Source organism: Megalobrama amblycephala, linkage group LG8 (genome assembly GCF_018812025.1).
Source record: "Megalobrama amblycephala isolate DHTTF-2021 linkage group LG8, ASM1881202v1, whole genome shotgun sequence".
In the NCBI taxonomy this organism is placed as follows: domain Eukaryota; kingdom Metazoa; phylum Chordata; class Actinopteri; order Cypriniformes; family Xenocyprididae; genus Megalobrama; species Megalobrama amblycephala.
This window is the reverse complement of record NC_063051.1, coordinates 14732107-14747128: the sequence shown is the minus strand read 5'-3', so window position 1 is coordinate 14747128 and position 15022 is coordinate 14732107. Positions and strand designations below refer to the sequence as shown.

The window sequence follows — 15022 nt, the reverse complement described above, 5'->3', positions numbered from 1 at the left end:
TAATCATCATCATTTATTTGTTGTAGAATAAAGATAGTAAAGATGTGGTTAGAAGACTGAATTGTTTTTCTAATTTCTCTATCAGATGTTCATCATGAGAGAAATGTGCTGACGTTTGTGCTCAGCAGTTTGGCAATAACATGTCATCCACCGAGGTTGCCAGGGAGTTCCAAGCTAAAGAGCGCAAATGCAGAAACCAGCTGAAGAAGCGACTGGCAAATGCTCTGTCAGAAGACCTGAACCGGTAATTATCACCTTCAACATGAAAGACCTTTGTTGTTATTTTACAAAACGTGTCTGAATTGCTCATAGCATGGAGTATCACTGTTGTTATATGATGCAGTGCACTCTTAGCAACCAATGTAGTCAAATCACGCTGACCTGCTTTGGATGTTTGCATAGCTCATGCCACTCCCTTTGGTGATTTCATACTGTATGCAAACTCTGATCAATGAATTGACTCTACCATTCAAAAGTTTAGGTTAAATAAAATAGATTTTTAGTAAAAATATTTATTTAGACATTTTTGAAAGAAATAGAAATTCTGTTCATAGCATTGATCAAAACTGCTGTCAAAATCTAAAAAAAAAAAATATATATATATATATATATTTTCTAATATTTTCTAAATATTTCTAAACACATCTGATATTAGAATTTTTTTTTTCCATTCTCATTTTTTTTTTAATTTATACTACTTTTGCCATCAAATGGTACTCACTTAAGTTAATCTTTAAAACCTCTAAAAAATTAAATTATTAGTAATAATATAAACAAAGTTGATTTGTAATATCGAGCAAATCGCAAAATAATTTTCCCTTTTTTGATACTGCACATTATTATGCAGTAAAATTTTGAAAATTTTGAAAAACAAAATTTTGCTGTGATACCTAAATTCACTTTTAAGCATTTATTTTAGTTTGCAGTGTTTTTTTTTTTATTTAGACAAAACAGTATTTGAATTGTACGGAAGAGGATTAGGGCCAAGCAATAATAAAAAAATAAAACCATCTCGAGATTAAAGTTGTTAAATTTCGAGAAAAAAGTCGAAATAAAATGTTGAGCATAAAATCATTAAATTACAAGAAAAAAGTTGTTAGATTATGAGAACAAATTCGTTAAATTATGAGAAAAAAAGTCGTTAAATTTCGAGAAAAAAAGTCGAGATAAAATGTTGAGAATAAAGTCGTTAAATTATGTTTATTTTCAACATTTTATCTCGACTTTTTTCTCGAAATTTAACGACATTTTTCTCATAATTTAACGAATTTGTTCTCGTAATTTAACAACTTTTTTCTCGTAATTTAACGAGTTTATTCTCAACATTTTATCTCAACCTTTTTCTCGAAATTTAACGAGTTTTTTCTCGAAATTTAACGAGTTTTTTCTTGTAATTTAACGAGTTTATTCTCAACATTTTATTTCGACCTTTTTCTGGAAATTTAACGAGTTTTTTCTCGAAATTTAACAACTTTAATCTCAAGATGGTTTTATTTTTTTATTATTGCTTGGCCCTAATCCTCTTCCGTAGAGTTGTAATATTGTCCACCATTTACTAGTTATTGCCCAAAACATGAAAATTATTATAGACTAATCGATATTGAATCAGTATTGGCCAGAACTGTATTACCAGTACATCCCTGCTGTTGTTGTTTTGCGATATGAAGACTACTCAATGCACTATTAGTCTTGAAAGAAGAAAGCAATCACATTTACTTAGTAATTCAGAACTTTTAAGAGGTTATGTCCTCCTTTTCATTTGTGCACTGTGCACTTCTGCCATCCGATGGTCCACACAACAGTTTTAGTTAAGATGGAAATGCAACTCTCTTCTCTCCCATTTCTTCATCTTACATCGGACGAGAGAGGACTGCAGTCACACCGATGGCCAGCACAAAGGCCTAGAGCAACATAGGATTCTGGGTCACCCAGATTCGTCGCACTGCAGCAGAAGATGCCAAAGTGATGCTGACAATGATGTTGAGGATGTGAAGTGGGAGGAAGAGCCTCCATGAGTAAAGACTCACTTTTTAGATTTAGTCCCCCAGTGATACTTTAGTAATAGTTCTGGTGTTGTCTAGAGTGAGTGCTGCTGTGTGTTTTTATTGTGTAGTAATTCAGCCTGTTTCAACACAAAGCAAGTTTCAGTAAAACATGAGATAACTGAGATATTGCCATTACAAGAAGTGCGGACAATGGTCAATACACTGTTTATAAACATTTTTAAAATTAATTTTAAATATTGTTTCAAATAACTTTTATCTATTGTATACAGTGTATACATCCAATTTGCTATTATTAAAGGGATTGTTCGCCTATTTGAGTTTCTTTGTTTTGTCGGTAACTAAATAGCTGCTGGTCCCCATTGACTTCCATAGTATAAAAAATACTATTGAAGTCAGTGGGGACCAGAAACTATTTGGTTTCACTCTTCAAAATATCTTCTTTTGTGTTTGACAGAAGAAAGAATCTTATACAGGTTTAGAAAAGTGGTTTCAGGGTGAGTAAATGATGGCAGAATTTTCATTTTTGGGTGAACTATCCCTTTAATCTTACAAAATAAACCTGTTTAAACTATATTTCATCTGTTAAAGATTTATCATGTCCTGATATAAAGAATCTAATATTTCACAATTGTAACTTTATTTCTTACTTTTAAATTTTTTGTAATTGAGACTTTATTTCATGATTGCGACTTTATATCTCATAGTGTGACTTTATTTCTTATTTTAAACATTATTATATGATTTCCTTTTTGGGTTTTTTCTCCATAACACTACAGACCCTTAAAGGTTTAGTTCACCCAAAAATGAAAATAGTGTCATTTATTATTCACCCTCATGTCGTTCTACAACCATAAATCTTCGGAACACAAATTAAGATATTGTTGATGAAATCCGATGGCTCAGTGAAGCTTCTATTGAGAGCAAAGCCATTCAAACTCTCAAGGTCCATAAAGGTACTAAAAACATATTTGAAACAGTTCATGTGAGTTCAGTGGTTCTATCTTAATATTATAAACCGAAAAGAATACATTTTGTGCGCCAAAAAAACACTTTTCAACAATATCTATATGAGCCAATTTCAAAATACTGCTTCATGAAGCTTCTAAGCTTTATGAATCTTTTGTTTCAAATTAGTGATTCGGATATCCTATCAAAAGGCAAAACTGCTGAAATCACGTGATTTTGGTGCTCCGATTCACTGATTCGATTCGTAAAGCTCTGAAGCAGTGTTTTGAAATCGGCCCATATATATATTTTTTTTAAAAAGTCTTTATTTTGTTTTTTTGGCACACAAAAAGTATTCTTGTCGCTTTATAATATTAAGATAGAACCACTGAACTCACACGAACTGTTTCATTATGTTTTTAGTACCTTTATGGACCTTGAGAGTTTGAATGGCTTTGCTCTCAATAGAGGCTTCACTGAGCCATCGGATTTCATCAACAATATCTTAATTTGTGTTCGGGAGATGAACGAAGGTCTTATGGCTGTAGAACGACATGAGGGTGAGTAATAAATGACATTATTTTCATTTTGGGTGAACTAACCTTTTAATGTACATAAATATGAATGTAAATATTGTTAGTTGGTGTTAGCTGAACGATTGGTCTTTCTGGGGTTCAATCCTTTTAGTTTCCATCCCAGATCTTCAAACACTAGACTACACTGCCACATATTTTTAATATTAAAAAAAACATAACATCAAAAAAGACTCAGCAGTGTGTTGCTGAATGCAACAAAATAGAAAGAGGCATTGAGCAATTCGATTGTTACAAGACAAAATGTTATTCCAGTAAAAAAAAATATATATATATCTTTCATCTAATTTTTATTTTATTTTATTTTATTTTAGACTGCTGCAGGAGGAGCAGGAGACTGACGTCACTCTGTGTGTTGGTTCTGTTGTTCGGCTGAAGGCCCACAGGGCGGTGCTGCTGGCCAGAGCTCCTCACCTCCTGCAGGGAACCGAACCAACTACACCTGTCATCCACCTGCAGGGGATTGAACCTGCAGCCCTCAAGGACTTTATACAGTACATAATGGCATTTTCTGTGTTACTCTTGTAAAAATGTAAAATAAAACCATGGATCATTATTGTAACTGTAAAAAAGTTGAGCTATGTGTTTTGTAAAACATTACATGTTGTTTGCTATAACAGAAAAGTGTACACAGATGACAAGTGCCTGGCGAAGGAAAATACTGCCTTAAATATACACAACGGCCAGTCGCTGGTAGTGAACGGCACTTCTGCACATGGCCCTGATGTTGACTCTCAGGTCAACTCTGACCAAGGTAAGGACAACATTTCCAGTTACACTTTACTGATTTGTTTCTCTACAGATCTGATGCAGAAAACATATTTTTCTTTACTGATTCTTTTTGTTCAGCTGCATTAATGCTGCACTCTATTTATGAATAGTAATAACCACCATTACACGTTTTAGCCTTTTTACTCATTCTGCTTAACTTCTCTTTGCTTGTCAGGTTCAGAGAATTTAGAGTCAGCATCAGGGCTTGGGGCAGATCTTTTGGCTCTGTATCAGAGGTCTGATATGTCTGACATCAGCATTCAGGTGGCAGATCGTGTCTTTTCAGCACACAGGTAAAAGCATCATGGCCAGCTTTCTGCAGCTTTTGCTTAAATTTACCAATGTGCTTGTATCGCACTATTCTTAAATTGTTTATGTAGCAGGGTTCAGAAGTTGCAGACCATTTGGAAAATGTGGTATTGTTTTTCATTTAAACATGGAAATAAATTCTAGGATTTTGAAAAATTTTAAACTTATGATGTAAAATCACGAAGCAATGTTTGAAATTACAAATACTTAGATGGTAATCAAATAAGCAAATTTGTGACTTTGACCATGTCAACTTCTACAAAAGGTCATATTTCCATTTTTACCATTGAAGCACAAGGTTGTGGAGTTCATGGTTGTTGAGTTTTATGCAAACTTGTGGAGTTCATGCAGCTTGAGCACTGCTGTCAATAAAGCAAAAGTGGGACATACCAAATAGTAATAAATTGTAAATACATTTAAAAATGTAAAATCCTGACAATTTGAATTTCCATTTACTTTGGAAATGAATGGAAAATAGAAGCTAGGGCTGCACGATATAACGTTTGAGCATCGATATCATGATGTGTGCATGATGTGAGTCGGGATATGCAATGTCAAGTGTAGGGATTGTAATTGATCCCTACAGACCAGGCACCACGGTTCGAAATGCATGCGATTTTTGGATTAATTGCAATGTTTAACCATCATAGAGTGAAAATGTATCATTTTTATGTGTTTTAGGTACTGTCAGTTTAAACATTCAAGTGATTTTAAAACATTTGAGGGCAAGAAGATGCAAAAGAGAACTCAATTCGAAACTCGTGCGCTGTTTTCTCTGCACACAGAGCCTTGCGGACAGCACGCAAAGGCTGAATTCCGCTCTCTTTTGCGTCTTTTTGCGCTGGAATGAACACATACACGCAAAATTATGTCAAAGTGCCTGTCTCGGCAAGTATCCTTGTAAACACATTCAATTATGGCTTATGTGAATGTAAACAATTGAGAAAGAAAACTGATGCCTATCATTATATTGGATCTGTGCATTCGGTCTTAAAGTGACAGCAGCCTAATATTCCTCCTGCTGTCCATGTCATTCATACTAATCAAACAACAAAATACAGAGAGAAAGTCACTTTTGTAGCTGTAACATATTAATAATATTTAATTCATGCATTAAAGACTATGCAGTGTTGTTTTACATTTGATTATTCAATTTCTGTACCTGTATTTAATTTGTATCTTTGTTCTATTATATTTATCTACGCTTGTAATTTGTTAATTATTTTCTATGAAGATTCACTCCCCTACAAAATCACCCAAATCATTCCAGAATTATTCATTCTTTCCTAATAAAGCAATTCAAGTTATCCGGTGAATTTTTTCATATCCCAAAATATATCGCCGAAAAACGAAATATCGCAATGTCATTTTTTTCCAGTATCGTGCAGCCCTAATAGAAGCATTTTCCGTGTTGTGGTCTTAGACATTTGGCCCTCTATTACTTGGAGTTTCACTAATTCCAAATGTATAATTTAATCAGCTGTTCAACCATGACATTCTCTTTCACTTTACACTATTCACACTATATAGTCACTATACTCTTTCACTTTTAGCCTCAGTACTTCATGCAGAAATTCAACACCCTCATGAGCAAGTTAATACTGTTAATGAAAATATTCAAAAACTGATCAACAATACAAAAAATGATTGTTACGCTACTAGCAGCACCAAATCGAAATGGCACCCAGACGGGTTTGCCAAACAGCCTTACTTTGGTCAAGCATTGTTTAGATAAACTCATATTATAACAAATTGTAAACAGAATTACAATAGTACTTTTGTATTTTCAATAGAGATGCACTGATGTTAAAATTCTGTCTGATACAATAAGCCAATAGTTCTTTTCATGTTATAGCCAATAATCAGTATGTGGCCATTTATTAAAGATTTATACTAAATGAAAGATCTATTAAAGGTTTAGTTCACCCAAAAATGAAATTTCTGTCATTAAGCACTCACCCTCATGTTGTCCTAAACCCGTTTATAAGACCTTCGTTTATCTTCGGAACACAAATTAAGATATTTTTTTGATCACACATAGGCAGCAACGTCATTGCACTTTTTAAGGTCCGGGAAGGTAGCAAAGACATCGTTAAAATAATCAACGTGGTTCAACCTTAATGTTATGAAGCGACAAGAATACTTTTTGTGACAAAAACAAAACAAAAATAACGACTATATTTAAAGCTGCAGTCCGTAACTTTTTTATTGGTTAAAAATGATCCAAAATCACGCATGCGTCGTGCTACTCACGTGTATAGCATCGGTCAGCATTCTGATGTAAACACTGAGCCTGCATTGCGTTCACTACGTCAGCTGCGAATGACAACATTTTAAATTCTTAAATAAAGTCGTTATTTTTGTTTTGTTTTTGCGCAGGAAAAGTACTCTCGTCGCTTCATAACATTAAGGTTGAACCACTGTAGTCACATGAACTATTTTAATGATGTCTTTAATACCTTTCTGGACCTCAAAAGGTGCAATGATATTGCTGCCTATGTGTGGTTCAGAAACCCTCGGATTTGTGTTCTGAAGATGAACGAAGGTCTTACGGGTTTGGGACAACATGAGGGTGAGTACAGAAATAAAATTTTTGGGTGAACTAAGCACTAAAAACTACATATATACATTTTTAAATACTACAAATAAAGTTAGGCATCACATTATAATATACAGTATGAAAAAATTGATATTCATTTTGAGATTTTACATTTTTAGAAAAGCGTTTTTAAAAATGTATTTTGTGAGCGTTAGATGATGACAAAGTTAAAGGTGCAATATGTAAGATTTTTGCAGTAAAATATCCAAAAACCACTAGGCCAGTGTTATATATTTTGTTCACTTGAGTACTTACAATATTTCAAATGTGTCCAACTATTTGTAAACCGTGAGAAAATTGCAATTTTAACCAAGGCTCCGGGACGTGTGAGGAGTCGCCTGTCAATTGCGTCATACCTGTGTTACCCTAGGTTTCAGGTTTTATTTTGTAGAAACCATGGAAACACCAAAGACGCTTAAATATATTACACATTTTAATAGTCAAGGGAATAACTGTTTTGATATATTTATAGACAGAAAACTAATTATTGTTATATAGCTCAACACATTTAGTCTTATTGTTTAAATCTAATTTTCTTGATTTTTTGCGAGTACCATGCTTTACCATGCCTCAGAGAAAAACACTATTTTGTGAAGTAGCTAACATAGCATAATCAGATGCAGCTTTATTTTTAGTAACAGTAATACAGCATTTTCTCCACCATACAGTACGTTTTAAAATTAATTGCATGCCATTTATCAACACAAGCCATCCAGCATTTAATATGATATTCTAAAATCGATCTAGCTTACTGCAGTGTGTCTCAAACAAGTGTATCACAGCAGCCACCGAGCGAACGCACAGAGTAACGTTATAACATAATTTTCAACACTCTCAAATGTATCTAATATGATAAACAGAGCTGCGTTACCTCATACTCATGACCGGAAAAGCGGAAGCGGCGCCGGCGACTGTGGCATAATAAAAGATTGTTAGGCGTTTTTTGCGCAATCGGTCCAGCAGCCTCGTTCAGCTCCCACAACACTTGGTCCTGCTCTGCTTCATACTACAGTAACGTTAATAATCTCATCCATGGACATGATTTCTTCCCGAGTCCTATCTCTATTCTTTTGCACCGTCCGTTGAGATGAAGACCACATGTCCCAAGATTCTGCGCTCAAACTTGGTTTTGAATACGCCTCTAGCCACCTCTAGCGGACAGAATTCTTACATACTGCACCTTTAATCCAAGCATAGCAATATAGAAAATTAGCATGCATAATTTAATTTATCAGTCAGCTTGATACTGATAAAAAGTTAAAAAGTCCCCAGTATCAGCCATTATATGGTACTGTGCATCTCTGATATTCAGTGCTGGATGGTATGACTTGAGTGGAACAAGCTAATGTTGCTGTATCATAAATTCCCAGGAGGTGGCAGAATTACAGTTTACTCCTACGTGAAGCAGCAAAGTCAAAGCTAATGAGAAGAAAACTATAGGAACTGTTTTTACTAACTGAATATAATCTAACTGAATATCACTGAATATAAACATTGAAAACCAAAATACAAAAAATGATATTTTGCATACAACACACCAATCTGTAGTGATGAAATTGCTGATGAAATTAGCATGCGACACGGGTACGATCGTGTCCTGAAGATGAATGACAGCACTGTTGTATTTGTGTAGTTTTCTGTCATTGAGTATCTCGTTAGCACCTTTGTTTGGTGCTGCAGAGGTTAGAGCAGTTACCATGACCTGTTACTATAGCAACAGGCTCTCCCTCATCATCAGCCAGGAGCAGCATCTCTGCGGGTTTAGGTTGTATGGATGGAGAAATACGTCTGCAGTCCTGATCAGTATGTCAGGCTTGAGGTGACTGCTGCAGATCTGTCAGTCTCACTGCAGGATACACATGCCACAAGAGCACTGGTAATGCCTGTCTCATCTCCCATTCACTTTCATCAACCCTCCCTCATCTGTCCATATATCTCCCAGGAGACAATGATGATTATTCATCACGCACATATGTGCATTTTACAGACATACACATACAGGTTAAAAATGTGCATAATCAGCTGTAGTTCAGTGTAAAGCAGTTGCATCAGTATAATTTTGTTTTAAAAATTGGTGGGGACAGCAGGCGTGCTGGTTATGACTTCACACATGGCTAGCTTATGAATATTAAATAGACCATGTACAAATAATTTAAAATCCCAATTTTAAATAGATCATTTATTAAAATAGATTTTTCTAATCTGAAACGGAAATGATAACATTACAATAGCTTCTATGGCAAATTGAATTGCTATATTTCGACATAAAACAACTTAAAATATTTTAGAGGGAGAAATAAATCCTATTTGCCAGCTAAAGTGCTTGAATAAACAACATATTTAATTTGACAACATCAACCACAGCCATTGACAGTCCCTGAATTTTGTAGGTCAGTCGATAAATTTGTGTTTCATCAGTTGAATACAGTATTAAATATGACTTGTTGGTTCTGTGGTAATATTTCTGCTTGAATGTGACACGTTCAGGCTGATAATCAGCCTTAATGTAACCAATAAATAGAACCCAAAATAGCAGTTGTACAGATGTATGTCAAAAGCGGAATTTTGTTTTATAACTTCAGTGGAAATGGAAAAGCCGCGGAAAAGCAATAGAATGGAGTGCACGTATGGAGACTGTATGACAGGATGTGTCATACAGTATGAACAAAATGCTCTACAATTGGAGATGCTTCCTCTAAAAATGATCCAAAAAGGTCCTTACTGTATAAGACCCCTATGAGCAGATCTGTCAGAATAAAGTAGAATCCATAATGTGTTAGACAATTTTATGACAATTTTAGGCGTTATTCTTAGCCTCCGTCAGTCATCACTCTTAGAGCTGCAGTTTGTTCTGATAGGGGACCAGAAGTGACACGTTATAAAATAAGAATCTATTTATAGCGAATGTTTATGACAGATAGAGAATAATAGGGCTGTTGTTTGAGAGAGATAAAGGAGAACTGGGAGGAAGAAGATGAGCGACATAAGAGAGCAGGATGTAGACTGTAGATCATATGAAGTAGCACCAGCTGTGTCTAATGCTGCCTTAAGGGAAGTTTTGACTTGTGGCTTTAGAAATTGTAATTATGATTTGGTGCAACAAATGAAGAGCAAAGCATGTACATTAAGTGTGTAATGTATTATCTATGTGTTTTATCATTCTTATTCCACCTCAGAGAATAATGTAAAATAGTTTGATAGCACAAGACTTTTTTTTTGTCTGGTTCTATTAATTTAAAAGTACATTAAAAATGTATTGTATAATTAACATGACTTGAATGCAACCCTTAAATGTATAACATTTTCTCTAGTGCTGGGCAACAATAAAAAAAAATTAATCGCGATTAATCGCATGATTTTTCTGCGATTAATCGCATTATCACAAAATTCAATAATGACTTAAAAAGTTGTGTATTGCGCACTTTTATTTAAAAAGTACTGCTATATGAACAAAAGTACAATACAAACATAAATAAGGTGCTTTTTTTTACAGCAGTATTCCCTTTACATAGAAGCAGTTAAAATATTTCTTGAAATCTCATCTTAAACATTAACATAATCAAATTAAATATAAAACCATTTTTTTTTAATAAAACCAAGCTATTTGCCACTGCCAGGGCATTAACATTTTGTCTAGTTTGTTATAGGAAAACAAGTTATGCTCAGAGTCCAGAGCCTTATAATTATAATGGGTACCTTCCAAACAACAGCAAGTTAACATTTATAAATCTTTTTTTTTTTTTTCTCTGAACAGGTACCCGCAGAAACATTTTATTTATCAGGGAGCAGCATAAACAGTCTATGTTCAGTAGCAAGCATAGCTGTGAATTAGAGCTTAGATTCTCTGCCCGAGCCCGAGCCCGGACTCGATATTTCTCACCACCGTCCTCGGGCTGGGTCGGGTCGGGTCGGGTCGGGCCCTTGATAAAGCACGTCACGTGTCATGCACAGCGCCTCGTCCACTCGCACTCGCAGTCTCGCACGCGTGACACATCACACCTGCTGTGTGTGCTGTACTATTCAGTAGCTTAAACAAACAAATGCCTTTCAACTTACATGTGCAAAATTCAGAATTAAATGAATGTGCTGCAATTTGTACAAAAAGAGAGTCTGTGTTAGCCTACGTGTTTTAGCCATTAAATAAACACATTTAGTTTCAATTTTGTTAAGTTTTGTTTTGAAGAAAGATTTTCTTTAAAGTGAATTTCGTTTAGTATAAATTGTATCTTAATTTTAATACATTTATCATCTACCAATTGCCTGGATTTAATACATAAAAAGCAATATAGCAGACAATATAACAATGACATGGAGGTGCTGGCGCGCCTTATTTCTTCTTTTATAGCGCCTGTTAAAAAGAAAACGCTTAACGTGAAATTTTCCAGTTGCATTATATTCTAAGCTTCTTTTCATCTGCACATAGTATGCTACATTAATAAGGTATGTAATGTAGGCATAGTCTGTACATAGTAGGCTAAAGGCGCCGATATACTTAAAGGATTAGTCCACTTTTAAATAAACTTTTCCTGATAATTTATTCACCCCCATGTCATCCAAGATCCATGTCTTTCTTTCGTCAGTCGAAAAGAAATTAAGGTTTTTGATGAAAACATTCCAGGATTTTTCCCCATATAGTGGACTTCAATGGCCTCCAGATGGTTGAAGGTCAAAATTACAGTTTCAGTGCAGCTTCAAAGGGCTTTAAACGATACCAGACGAGGAATAAGGGTCTGATCTAGCGAAACGATTGGTCATTTTCGAAAAAAAAAAACACAACCGTTTATGCTTTATAAACACAAAATATCGCCTTGAACATGCTTCCCGTTTCCGCATTCTTCAAAATGCTTACGCTGTATGTCCTATGCCTTTCCTATTCAACTTACGGAAAAAACAAAACTGGCGCCGCGTTCCTTCCGTATCCTTTCACTTTCTTTAATCCCTCTATATTGTAGCTTATAATACTCTGAGCAATGTCTGAAACTTGTTTTGTGAGCACTTCTTGCATCTGTTTGCCTCTTCATGATGACTCGCTTGTTGTATTCCTCACTTGTAAGTCGATTTGGATAAAAGCGTCTGCCAAATGAATAAATGTAAATGTAAAATTGATTCATGTAATTTATATGTAGACATTTTTAATTAAAGTATTAGTTAAAATGAAAATTACTCCAAGCCTTACTCACCCTCAAGCCTTCCTAGGTGTATATGACTTTCTTCTTTCTGATGAACACAATCAGAGTTATATTAATACATATCCTGATGCATCCAGGCTTTATAATGGCATTAAACCATTATAAAGGGGACCAACGAGTGTAAAGCTTAAGAAAGTGCATCCATCCATCATAAACGTACTCCACACGGCTCCAGGGGGTTCATAAAGGCCTTCTGAAGTGAAGCGATACGTTTGTGTAAGAAAAATATCCATATTTAACGAGTTATAAAATAACATTTCTAGCTTCCATCAGACTGCCTTCCATATTCAACTTACGAAGAAAGTGTAATGCCTTTCGCAGTTCAAAACACTTACGCTACGTCCTACACCTTCCATATTCAACTTACGAAAACAGCATGACTGACACGACTTCAGTTACACTTTCTTCCTAAGTTAAATATGCAAGGCGGTCTGGTGGAAGCTAGATATTTTATTTTATAACTCATTAAATATGGATATTTTTCTTACACAAACACATCACTTCACTTCAGAAGGCCTTTATTTACCCCCGGAGCCGTGTGGAGTACGTTTATGATGGATGGATGGATGGATGGATGGATGGATGGATGGATGGATGGATGGATGCACTTTCTTCAGCTTCATACTCGTTGGTCCCCTTCACTGCCATTATAAAGCTTGGATGCATAAGGATATTAATATAACTTCGATTGTGTTCATCAGAAAGAAGAAAGTCATATACACCTAGGATGGCTTGAGGGTGAGTAAAGCTTAAAGCTAAAGTGAACTAATCCTTTAATGCTATATGTATTATTCTGATATCAATTATTAAATTCTTGGTATGAAAACAATGTTAAGTTGATATATTAGGCCTAATCTTTTTTTTAAAATCTAGTTCTGTAATGAAACTCTAGATGGCGCAGGATGATAGTTCCATAATGATTCTGCTAGCACATTATTAACTACTTGGCACAGGCTGATTGGTTGCATCTGCATCCATTGAGCTTGTTAAAGTTTTTGCTGTAAGCAAGTCTTGCAGCATGCTATCAGAGACCCTCCAACTTCCCCAGGTCCACATGTATAGATCTGCTATTGGTAATCTCATGTATGCTATCAGTACGTGTTACATGCTCACAACAGCTTGTATGTATGTATTGGCAGTAGCAAGTCTCCATATTGCTCTGCAGCAACAGCAACAGCATACCAGCAGATCTGCCAAGACCATATACATTAATATTGCCATATATAGCACAACATACCATGCTAGAGAGGTGTCATGATAGAAACATATTTAAAAACTATATACAGTAAGTTTTTCAAACTCAAAATCCACATAAGTCAAGTCAGATATATTTATATATTATTTATACAATACAGATTGTTTCAAAGCAGCTTCACAGTAATAAACAAGAAAATAACAGTGTTAATATTGCAAAGTTCTTTAATTATTCAGCTCTGAAGAGACAATAGTGTCAATATTCAGCTCAATTTTGTTCAGTGTTGATGTATTCAATTTAGTTCAATAACAGTGCAAAGTACATTAAATTATGCAACAAGCTAAATTCAGCTATAAGCAGCTTTACAGATTCAATAGTGTCATTATTCAGCTCAAGTCAGTTCAGTGTTGATTTAATTCAGTTCAATAACAGTGTCGGTGTTGCAGAGTTCTTCAATTATGAAACAAATTTGATTCAGCTATAAAGCGGCTCTACAGAAGACAGTTGTCATTACAAAGAGTACTTTTCTAAGATCTTGGAACATGACAGCCGTCTGGATGTGTCTGTGAAGGTAATCAGCTCACTGGGTTTTGAGTCAGAGCCACAGTCATCACCATCTTCTAAAATATTACTTCAAGAAACCATTACATCTCCTTCCCACCATTTCATGATGTCTTCTTTATATTCTTAATTTTTTTTTCTTTTCTATATGCCCAAACATATCAGTCAGTGAATAACACACACAAGCATGCACACACATTTTTCCTGGGGCTGCTTTACAAATATCGAGCCTGGGTAATGTGGTAAGAAGCGTGTGTGAGTGATAGGGGAAGCTGACGTTGTCTGTGTGTGTGTTTCTCCTTTCCCACAGGGCCATTCTGTGTGCACGCTCGCAGTATTTCCGAGCAATGTTGTGTGGCAGTTGGATGGAGAGTTTGCGTCAGTGTATCACTCTGCAGGGGTAGGTTATGCAGTATAATCATCAAAATGGGACAAATCACTGCAACTCATCATCTAGCCTCTAAAGGTCTTCACACATAGTACAAATACAAATCCACAGAGTTAAATCAACTCTGCTCAGATAACATTTGGTCCCTCTCTGAATAGTGTTAAAATAACACTGAAGCAGAGTTAAAGTTAATGAGATAATTAAGCTATTAATTCAGGGATGATTGAAGATTAATGATGAACACCTGCTGTTAACAAGCAGAATAACTGAAGAAAAGAGAAACACAAGAACTACAAGTGACTTCAGCCAAAACCATTTGGTTAGTAATAAGTAAATCAGATCTTTTAATCAGATCTTGAGAGATTTAATGTCTTTTACCTTAAGTTGATTTCAATTAAATGGTTTTGGCTGAAGTCACTTGTAGTTCTTGTGTTTCTCTTTTCTTCAGTTATTCTGCTTGTTAACA

At 35.0% G+C, this 15022-nt stretch overlaps 1 protein-coding gene across 1 annotated transcript in view; it reads left to right on the top strand.

Annotated features, from left to right (window-relative positions):
• The window catches only part of btbd8 (BTB domain containing 8), a 39485-nt gene that overhangs the window by 2620 nt on the left and 21843 nt on the right, over positions 1-15022 (top strand). Inside the window, exons 2-6 of the mRNA XM_048199600.1 lie at positions 86-244; positions 3859-4038; positions 4165-4298; positions 4491-4608; positions 14479-14568. Coding sequence (XP_048055557.1) covers positions 141-244; positions 3859-4038; positions 4165-4298; positions 4491-4608; positions 14479-14568 — 626 coding nt within the window. The 5' untranslated portion in view covers positions 86-140. The remainder of the gene's footprint in view (positions 1-85; positions 245-3858; positions 4039-4164; positions 4299-4490; positions 4609-14478; positions 14569-15022) is intronic.